Source organism: Pantherophis guttatus, chromosome 2 (genome assembly GCF_059756535.1).
Source record: "Pantherophis guttatus breed Tessera chromosome 2, ASM5975653v1, whole genome shotgun sequence".
Taxonomy (NCBI): domain Eukaryota; kingdom Metazoa; phylum Chordata; class Lepidosauria; order Squamata; family Colubridae; genus Pantherophis; species Pantherophis guttatus.
This window is the reverse complement of record NC_142064.1, coordinates 32,674,333-32,685,717: the sequence shown is the minus strand read 5'-3', so window position 1 is coordinate 32,685,717 and position 11,385 is coordinate 32,674,333. Positions and strand designations below refer to the sequence as shown.

The 11,385-nt window shown below is 37.3% G+C and overlaps 1 protein-coding gene across 10 annotated transcripts in view; it reads right to left on the bottom strand.

Moving 5' to 3' along the window:
* Positions 1-4,712: 4,712 nt before the first annotated feature.
* The window catches only part of MAST4 (microtubule associated serine/threonine kinase family member 4), a 199,890-nt gene continuing 193,217 nt past the window's right edge, over positions 4,713-11,385 (bottom strand). For all 10 annotated transcript variants that reach the window (XM_034441014.2, XM_034441015.2, XM_034441016.2 and 7 more), the window contains 2 exons: positions 11,171-11,352; positions 4,713-10,878 (listed from right to left, as the gene is read on the bottom strand). In XM_034441014.2, the coding sequence (XP_034296905.2) occupies positions 7,133-10,878; positions 11,171-11,352 (3,928 nt within the window). In that variant the 3' untranslated portion in view covers positions 4,713-7,132. The remainder of the gene's footprint in view (positions 10,879-11,170; positions 11,353-11,385) is intronic.

Sequence of the window (11,385 nt, the reverse complement as noted above, 5' to 3'; positions counted from 1 at the left end):
AATCAGTGTATGTTGTTTAGTATTGTATTTTCCAACTGTTGTATTTCTAATTTCATTCTCTCAATGTGTTAGGTGATAACAGAATACCCCAGGCCCTCATTGTTGTGGCAGATAGGTGAAGAACATAGTAATGTAATGTTCTTGAAAACAGGAGAGAATTCAACTTTCCAATTGGTTTAATTATGTAAAAATATGAAGATTGCATGCCTTAGTTGTCTCTGAGCGCAAAATTGAGGGCAAAAGAAGAAGGGGACAACAGAGAATGAGGTGGCTGGATGGAGTCACTGAAGCTGTAGGCATGAGCTTAAATGGACTCCAGAGGATGATAGAGGACAGGAAGGCCTGAAGGAATGTTGTCCATGGGGTTGCAATGGGTCGGACACGACTTCGCAACTAACAAAAAGAAGTTGTCTCTGAAACCTTTTTTTTTACACATTAGAACAGTGAAATCAAACCTATGACATGCATGTCAGAGGTGACACACTATGACATTTTTGGTGACATGCCAATGTGCACCATCACCCAACAAAAACTATTCTAGCACACTCAGTCTTCACAAAATTTTTGGAGGCTATGGAGGCTGTGCTCTTGCTCAGACCCTGGACCCTCCGAAAATTAGTTTGTTTTACTCATATTTCATTTTTGTAATTATTTGACATTTATTTATATAAAATACACAGCACTATATGTGATTGGACTGTATTTTTAAAAATAAATATGTAGAGTATTATTTCTCTTTTGTTCGGGGATGGTGATGGCAGCAGAGTCAAGTTAGTTATTTTTCCAAATTTTTGATATGTCAAGCCCCAAAGATTCACCTTCGCTGTATTAGAATATAGAAAAAATATTCTTCCCTCCCCAAATCTGTAAAGATTTTAACACCAATATGTTGATATACCATAATACACACTGGTGTATTTTCTTCCCCCACTGGTAGTTTTATAAGATTTGTTTCTTCTTCTAAGTAAATATGAAGTATACCTTATACCAGTGATGGCTAACCTTTTTGCTGTCGCATGCCAAAAGTGGGGGGAGTGCGGGGGGTAGCATGTGTGCATGCCCATACCCACTATTCAATGCACCCCACCCCACCCCCACGCATGCAGGCGCGACCCCCCAGTTTTCCTCCTGTTTTTGGCATGTGATGGCCCGGTGGGACCGGTAGGCCTGTTTTTCACCCTCCCCAGGCTCCAGAAGCTTTCTAGGAGTGAAAACGGCCTTCCCCATCCCCCTGGAGACCCTCTGGAGGCCGGAAACGGCCCATTTGCCAACTTCCAGTGTGCCCGGAAGGCCCGAAAATCAGTTGGCCTGCACGCTCAAGTGTGCTGCAGCTGAGCTCGGGCAATGCTCGCGTGCCCAATATGGCTCCACGTGCCACCTGTGGCATGCGTGCCATAGGTTCACCATCACGGCCTTATACCTTCTATTATGTTTCACAAAATATTTTACCTGTAATGCTAAAGCATAGTTTAGCTTCAATGACTAAGCCTACAGTTCTGTCCTTTTTTGCACTCTATCTTTTAGAACAGTGGTTCCCAACCTTTCTGGCTCCAGGGATTGGCAGTGATTGTGGGGGCGGGGGGCAGATAGTTTTGCATGTGTGCTCACAGTTTACATAAATGGAGTTCACACACTTGTCAGCCACTTGTGCAGCCCAGTTCCCAACATACCACAGTCCTGGGGTTAGGGACCTCTGTTCTAGAGTAACTCTAAGGATATTGATCATGATGGTTTTTCTTTTTCTTTTATTATGATTTGCTAGTCTGTGTGAACTTAAACATTAGAGAAGCATATAGTTAAGAGGTTCTGATCTTGGCTCATTTCTGTAGATTATAATAGCATTTTTTGGTGCTAAAAAATGAGAGACTATAATTGAAAATCAAAATGTTTTATTATCAAAATTCATGGACATAGCTCAAAAATGTTTGATTAATATATGCAGGCCTATTGATGAGTCATGGTGGTGCAGTGGTTAGAATGCAGTATTGCAGGCTAACTCACTTCTCGCTGTCAGGAATTCAATTCTCACTGGCTCAAGGTTGGCTCATCCTTCCAGCCTTCCGAGGTCTGTAAAATGAGGACCCAGATTGTTAGGGGCAATATGCTGACTCTGTAAACCACTTAGAGAGGGCTATAAAAGCACCATGAAGTGGTATATAAATCTAAGTGCTATCGCTATCACTACTAGCTTTGTGTATTTAAAAAAGAACAAATATGCACTTGTTACTTTTCAAGGTTTAAAAGCAGAAATCAATATATAAAAACTGATTCATGGGTAAATATGTGCTAATGTAAATCTTTTAACTATGCATAGCTTTTTTATTGCCTATTTTCTGTGGATATTTTTTGTATGATTTCTCTTTAGAAGGACATTATGTTCTTCGGCACACCATGCTACTCTATCCTTTCCCAAAGTTACATGCATTCTCAACCATGTATGAATTCATTTTCGCTGCATTAAGCATGGATATTTTTAAGAAAATGCCTATTTGAGCCAATATATAGGCTTTCTGTACAGGAAGACTATAGAATAAGAATGTCTGACTTACAACTTAATGGGCTTATACTAAAAATAGTGGACCACATTCTCCTCCTTCAAGCCAGTAAACTGCTGAAGCCCTTTCTTTAATATGCAGCCTATTTTCAGGTTCATGAAGACATTGTACAGTTTCAGTTTTTAATCAATTTGAGGCAGAATGCCATCCACCATTTTTAGTAATAAGACAGTTTGTAAGTACAAGTTTTGACCTATGTAAAAAGTAGAGGTAGACAGATTTAGGAATGGAACTTGCTCTTAATCTGGAGACTGCTTGTATTTTGAGATTTTACCTTCAATTATCAACTGTTGTTTTGTGCTGTGATACATTGTGTATGTACATTTGTGTGTGAGAGATACACATATACATGAAAATGTAAGTTTATAAATTAAACTAAATTTAATACATAGGCTTGTAGTCAAAGTTAGAACTGATTAATTTTTGGCTAGGAAATTATCAAGCAGTGAGGAAAATTTGGGTTATTTTTATGTATCCATGATTATTTCTGCAATTAAATTTGAATTGACAGAGAATTTCATACATTGTACAACAAGTATATCTTCAAAAGCTAAATAAATTTCATGGGAAATGCCTTACTGGAAAATAACAATAACCCTTACTCTGATATGTAACAAAAAACCATGAATCTGTATTCATTTATATAGAATTGCTATCTTTCTGAAACATGTTAACACAAATATTCTATACAACAGAGTACAGAATAGTTGTAGTGAGGCATACAACTGATTTAAATTTTTTTAAGGTATTAAAATTTAACTAAAATTAATAAAATATTGAAGTCTATAAATTGTTTCATTAAGCTGTGTGATATTTTCATCAAGATGTTCTAATTCAAAATAAAACTACTTGGTTTTAAATTTAAAAAAATCCAGATATTGTGTTCATGACAGAAACATTTGTTATTAACTAATTGTATTTCCTTTAGTAGAAACATTTTAAAATAATAAAATATACTGTTTGGAATATTATGTGGGGATATAGAAGAGAGTTGTATTTAATAAACCATAAATACTTCTTTATTAGTAGAGTTTATCAGCATGTTCAAATGAATAGTCATTTTTTTAAAGATATCTCAAGTGTCAGTACAGCCACAACTTTGAGTGTTCATTGCACCTACACATCTTGGGATATGGCAAACATGCCATGAGATCATTCCATCTTTCCACCCACTCAAAATATTTTACAGAAAAAACATTTGATCAACGATCATATGATATAATATTGCTTTATTAATTGATCTCATCTTTCAGTTCAGTGGTGGAAAATATCTTTATAGCCCAATAACACAGAGGGCTAAAATAATCTCCCATAAAATGCTATTGATACTTCCATCCAGTTACCTGGGAATAATTTCTTCAATTTTTTTCTGAATAATTAGATGCCAATGGAATATGCCTTTCTTTTCTTCTATATGTAAACCTTTTCTCCTGGAAATCTACTTTATTCCTAAAGTTTACAATGTTGTACAAATTTGTAACCTAGGGAACTAAACTATTTGAAAACCACTTGGATAATGCCTGGTATTCTTTCCAACAATATTGTGCTGTATTATTATTTATTCCATGGTCATAATGATGGAATTTAAAAAATCCTCAATTTTCTTTATCTGTATTATTTCTCAGTTCCAGAAAATGTCATGAGTCAGAATGGATGTGCTGACACTTCCACATCTTTACACAGGCCATTGGACAAAGTGAGCATATAACATATATGGTGATAAATAAAGTAATTAAAGACTTTGTATACTGAAAACACTCTAATTTTGTTGTTGAAGTTCTCATATATGTGATTTCAAGTTTATTGGAAATGTTGCCATTTGTTCCTATTTCTTATATCTTTATAAAGATTTACTCTTTTCATTTTATTCTCAATTTACAACCCACTAAATCTATGATCAATAATCTTTCTTCTGTCACTCTTTCATATTTCACTGAAAAATAAATCATATTGTGTTTCCAAGTGACAGAATGTTTACCAAATCTCTTTCCTTTTTTTACAGCCTCCTTCACATAATTCAAATGGACCTCTGGTGCACATTGCACTTATCAATGTAACAAAAAACATTCGATGCACATTCTTGTTCTATTAAATCCTGAATATTTAAAATGTAGTATTTTAGAATTCAAGAAAGCCAGTTCAAGAAACAAACTCAGATTTCTTTCATGCCCTTTTTTTATTTCAATGTTCTCCAACTTCCAAGTATAAATATTTGCATTTAATAGGCAATTTTTATGACAATCATGGGGATCTCTTAAAGAAAAAAAAAAGAGACTGCAAAGACTTTATTGCAGAAATCCTAACCATTTTTTTTTAATATAATTTGATAATTAACAATAGGGGATACTACAAATGGACATTATAATATAGAGCCACACAAAGACTGACAAGTAATACACAATTCAGAGGACCTCTAACAGTTCACTTTAAGGTAAACATTAACGAACAAGGAATTACATGAATGCAACTCAGGTGCTACCATATTTTCAAAATGAGGGGAAATATTTGGCAAAAGTGATAAAGCACTATATACAAAATATACATTAAAAGATACATTTGTAAACAAGATAGCTAAATGTGCTTTAAAGAAAAAAAGTGAAAGGGTTCTCTCCCCCAGTACAAGTAACTGTAAACTATGAAATACTTCCCCAGAGAATGACATTTTGATTTGGGGGTGCATTTGCATTCAGTTTTATTCCCAAAGCACAGATTCAGATATAAATGACAGGAATACCTGAAGAGTATTTTTCTTCTCTGCTTGTTTTAAATAATTCATGAGTGGCAAATGAATATGCTACCACTCAATGGACATTTAGAAACTGGCTGCTGCTATCATTTTCTGAGGCTTATAAATATGAACAAATCCCACCTGGTTTATTTCTTCTCCAGGGAAATGCATTTAGCACACTTGTAAAGATCTTATAAACAGTCAGTTCATAATTAGGTTCTGCTTGGTTGGTTGTAATTAGGAAACAGGAAAAATGCCCTGGAGGAAACTCAACTTTAAATGGACTTCCATAAGTTTATATAAAAAGGAAGAAAAATTAATGAATTTTCTTCTCATTTTAAACATTCTTGTCTATCATAACCTTTGATGTTTTTATCTGTTTCCAACCAAATCAAGTTTCCTTCAAATGTCATCCATTAAAACTTATTTCATGAATCATGAAATTAATGTAAGGCTTAGGAAAACTAAAAAAAAAACATGCTCATATTCTAGTCCCAAATAGCTGCAACATGTTCTCCCCTTTTAATCTAAAAATGTTTTTCTTATTTTAAAAAATTAACTTCTTTTCTATACAAATAAATATCATGCTATGAAATGTTTACAGATACTTAATATACTTCAACCAGAATGTGAATCCTAGCATCACTTGCAAATAAACAGCAAGTTTAATCTACAATGTAAGGCCCCAGCTAAGTATTTAAATGTTATCAGGTACTGAATATATTATCTAGATAAAATGATGGAAAATGCACCCCTTCACCACTTTTGTCATAAAACAGCAAAGAAAACTGAACCACTAAATGACCAAATTTACCTGTCATGATAGCAAAGATGAAATGTAGTCCTAAAACCACATTTGCTTCTACATAAGTATCATATCAGAAAGGCCAAACCATAGTTAATATGACCTGAATAAAGTATGCTTAGCATGCCACAAAGAAAAAGGAACATTTCCTGTTATTCCAAAACTGTCCTCTAGCAAGGAAGTATTATGTGAGAAGACAATGGAAGTTCTTTCTGTTTCCTAACACCAACACTGAATAAATACAATCACTGTGCATTAAAGAACTGCAGTTTTTTTCATTTAAACCAGTGTTTCTTAAACTTGGGAACTTTTAAGATGTGTGGACTTCAACTCCCAGAATTTTCCAGTAAGCATGGGTGGCCAGGGAATTCTGGGAGCTGAAGTCCACACATCTTAAAGTTCCCAAGTTTAAGAAGCACTGGTTTAAATGAGTAAGTCTAGCTCACCCACAAAAGTATGAATCTGTAGGTCTTAAAACTATGCAGCTAAACTCATTAGAAAGCAGTAGATTTTGATATTCTGAGACTTTTATAGTGGGTGTACAAATCTGAACAAGAAAAAAATGATCTACTTTCATCCTCCCATTAGAGCAATGCAATTGTGAGTTCAGTTTAGGCCTAAGCTTTAGCAATTCTGTTTCTTCTTTGATTATGGCAAATTGATGGCAAAGCAGCAACAACTCTAAAAAAGAGTAAACAATACAATCAGCAGCAGTTGGATATTGTAAATCAAAACAAACACATTAAGTATTTACATGAACTTGCCATGACCAGCCGCAACCCCAGGCCCACTTTACCTCAAGTCTCTCAACTTGCAAAAGTATTTCTATACAAATACCATATGCTAACAGTTTAACCGGTAACATTTGGGAAGACATTTATGAAAGGGGAACAAAACTCGAATCTTTCTTTACAGACCCTGCTTAAGTGGCACACTTTTTTTTCTGAAAGAAAATACTACACAGTGCTGATTTTTGAGGGGGGGAAAAAAAGACAAGACAAGAAACTAGATTTTCATCCGAGACGTCCTATTTGCAAGCAACTACTAAGAGCTCTTTTTGTGAGGGCTGTGTCTTGAGGGGTCTTTTCCTCGTTTTTGCCGGGAAGAATCTTTGTCCAATGAAAGTGCATTGAGAGAGTCATTTGTAGTCCCTGACTTTGGCAAATCTTTACCTACATTCTGTTTTCTTATAGCAGAAGATTGAGGCAGGCTGGGGTCTCTTCCTTTTATGTCCATAGTGCTAGCAGGGTGAGACCTCTCCTGACCTCTGGACTTTCCCCCCAAATCAGGAGTAAGAATTTGCTCTTCTTTAGGGGGTGAAGTACAGCGAAAGTTCAATAGTGACACAGTTTCTGTTCTGCCATCTGCTGAGGAAGAAAAGCTGCTTTGCTTTTTGACTTCCTTGCAACTCGCTTCAAGGGGCGGCGTTGCTGATAGCACTTTAGCCTTTGAGGAAGGCAAAACAGGGGCTTTCTGTCTAGGTTCTGGGCAGCTGAATGAGCCATCCGGCTGCTTTGTAGTGTTTCCAGCCATGCGACACGAATTCTGCAATGTGGCCGAGGAGGGATGTTTTGTTGGATTTGATTTACTCCCTTCTGCCAGTTGCTTTGGATTTGCGTGTCCTTTTCCTTTACAGTCCTGAAAGTTTTTGTTACCCGTGGCTGACTTTTCCACACCTTTTCCTCTGGCATCACAGGCAGAAACAGAAAGGCTGGAATCCAATTTCCTGCTGTCACTTTGAAAATAAAGTGCATCAGTACATTTCCTTCCTTCAGGTTGTTTTTCTGGAGACACTGTTGGGTTACTTGAATCCTTATCTCCCTCTTTGTTCAGCAAGGGACATTCTTTCGCAGGGGATACCTTTGGTTTGTTCCGTAGATGGAATGGCTTTTGATCAACTGGATCTCCTAAGCTTGCTGTCTCTTCCTTCTGAAAAAGCTTGGTATTCTCTGTCCCCTGGCTTTTACTAAAAGATTTAAGCTGATTTTCAGCAACGGTTCTATTGAGTTGGACCTGTGGTTCTGATCTACATGATATAACCACGTTCTGTTCTGCCTGTATCTGTGCATTATTTAGCTTTCTCTGAGAGCTTGAAGAATGTGAGAAAGAATCCAAAGTGATCTTAAATATGTTTTTCCCCTCCTTTCGACAACCAGCCATTCCCAGCGCACCATTTTCTTTTTCTTTTACCTGTGTAGCTAATGGTTTCTGCGCAAATTTTTCAGAATGTTTTAATTTAGAGGAACAAGCATCAAGAACCTGCTTTGATTTAACAGTGCTATTCTCCATAGCAAGCCGGAGAGTTTCGTAACACACAGGAACATCTGCTGCAGATGGTCTGTTGAATGGTTCTTTTACTGCAGGAACATCAGAATTGCTACTTTGTGGCTTAGAAGCAAAATTAGGCTCCTTATCAGCAGTTGGAGGCTGTGTGTTTTTGGATTGCCTCTGCTCTTTTGATCCCAGGTCTCGAGTCTTATCCTTTTGCACAGTTGCAGCAACCATTGTTTTTTCTATTTTAAGTGAATTGAAACACTTTGGGGAAAGCAAAGCATTACTTTTCGGTTTAGGCATGCCAAACTCATTTCCTGAAAATTCTCCAGTGATGTTTTCATCTTCCTTTGCAGGCTGTTTAAGCATATCTTTGACATCTTTGGGCTTCAGCTTGGAATTTGATGCCTGTACTTTTGCTGTACCACATGCTTGTAAATGAGCAGCTGAATCCAAAGTATACCTTTGACTGTGCTTATAGTCTTGATTTGAAACCAAATCTGGAACGAAGCTCTTCACTGAGAAATCTGCAGTCCTCTCATCATCAGTCTGTTCGGTTTTCACGTGGCTCTCCAAAACTTCTTTAACGTGTTTCTTCTCTTTTCGTTTGCCTTTTTCAGTATTTCCTTGGCCTTGAGTAGCTCTGCAAGTTATCGAAGTAGGATTCTGATTTTGGAAGCCATTAGATTTCATATTGTTAGTACCAACCTGGTTTGTCTCTTCTTTTTGACAGGTCTCCCTTACAGAGGAGTCATCTTTAACACTGAGACTAGAGAGTGATTTTCTTGACTGCTGTTCAATCATCACAGATGCTGCAGTTGAATGCTGGGTATTTTTATTAGGCTTTGAGTTCTGCAACTCCAGAAGATCAGATTTATAGGGTCTGGATTGCTGGATAGTTGGTAGCACCTTCTGAGATAAGGGCTCAACTTTCAGGCTGTTGTCACACTGGGGGAGTTGATCATTTTTAATACTCTGGTCACCTTGGAATGCACATGAAGACACTTCTGCCTTTGAAGCCTGTGGCCCTGAAAGTAGAGCAATATCTAATGTACCTTCAATTGGTTTCAAGCAAGAAACAGACCTTCCTTCTAGTTTGTAATCTGAAGAACTCTTCCAGGCCAATGATTCTGTGGAGATCAGGGTAGATTTCTCTATGCTAGGTTCTGCTCTGCTGTTCAAGGTTTTGAGGGGAACAAAAGGAACAGAACTAATCTGAGCAGGATGAGCACTGCTGAGAAATGATGGACTTTCAGCAGGCAAATTGGAATTCTGCGAAATATTTATAGGCTTAGCTGAATTAAGATGCTGGCATTCAAGTATGCTTGTCGCCAATTTGGGCTTTAGCACTGGACTGGAATTGTCATCACTTTCTTCAGAAGATATTTTCTTTCGAAAATAATCTATATTTGCAAATCTTTCAAATTTGACAAATTCTTTTGTTGATGCATTTTTATCTACATTCCCTTCTTTTCCATTTGCCAACTTCTCGGATGAGTGAGGCAGAACGTCTAGCAATGTGCACGGAGGGGAAAGTCTTTTGAAATCATAAGACAAATGACTAAGTTCATTAAGTGCAGGGCTATGATATGGCATACAAGCGTCTGAAGCAGTGTATTCACTGGACTTCAAATTTGCATTCTTCTGAAGGGTGTCTTTCAGTATGCCACCTGTTGACTTTGGAGACTGTGACTCCAAAGCTGTGTATCCAACTTCAGAGTGATTTGATCTTTCCAAAGCTTTTTGAAACACTTTTTTGCTATCCTTGTCTTCCAGGCATGAAATAATAGGGTTTTCTGATTCACTTGAAAGTTCATGTACGGTGCTTGTTTTCTGCAAATATTCTTGTTTTTCTGCCAGATCTTGTTTTTTCACAACTATCTTGAACTTTAATTTTTCTCTATCTAGTTCATCAACGGATTCTTGCCTGCCCAGTTTCCTGCAAAGGGGGCGTTTTAAACAGCCTTGTTCTGCAGGCCTCACTCGTGTGACCGAAGGAGATTCCAACGCATTCTCCTCCAGACTCTGAAGAGTTACATCACGCTGGGATGCTTCTCTATTAACCTCTTCCTGAGTTACTTCCAAGCTGTGTTTGCGTGAACATACATGTTTCTTATCACTGCCATAAGAAGGAGCAAGTTTTTCTTCTGACTGAACCCTTTTGAGCAGTGGGGATCTTGGTGGCTCTGCACTTTTAGGTCTGACAATATGTCTTACTATAGTGGGAGGAGAATGCATTTTACTGGGGAATGCCTGGGCTATTTTTGCACTGCCTATTGAATGACCCAGTAAGGGTGATGGAGATCGCTGAGGAGAGGTTGGCTGAGGTGTTGGAGACGGTGTCCTTGCCAATGGTGAAAGGGGAATACTGCCAGCTGATTTGCGCCTTCCAGATCTGTATCTTGATCCTCCAAGCTTGGGTCCTAAACCATGGAGTGTGCTGGGTCTAATATGCCCTGAGCCAGCTGGAGAATTGGGTGCACTTGAACTTGGAGAACTACTTTGGGAAGAATTTGTTCCTAGAAAAAAAAAATAACACATAAATTCTTCATTTCAATATTTAAAAACTATTATAGGACACATTATTTTCATAGAATCTACAGATCATGAAAAAATAATTGTCAAGTCCTATACAGACTAAATATTATCAGAGATCATATTTCTCTAGCCTGAGAAGTTTTATGTTTGACACTAATACAGCCACACAAGAAACTTCATGAAAATAATCCCACCTTCACACTAACTCTGGGATTAATATCTCAGGAACTTTTAATTTTTTTCATTGAGAATCTTTCATCACCAATTCCTTACCTGAGGGGAAATCAGGGGTGGAACGAAGGCTTGGTGTTGGTGATCGGGGAGACAAGCTATGAGTTGGAGAACCAGGTAAGCTCTCTCCTGATGATAATGATCGATTCAGACAGGAGAAACTCCGACTTGTATGAAGAAGAGGCGATGGTTGCTTAGTCAGCTTTTTGAAGAGAGATCTCCTCCTAATACGAAAACATTTTTTTTTTCAGTAAAAT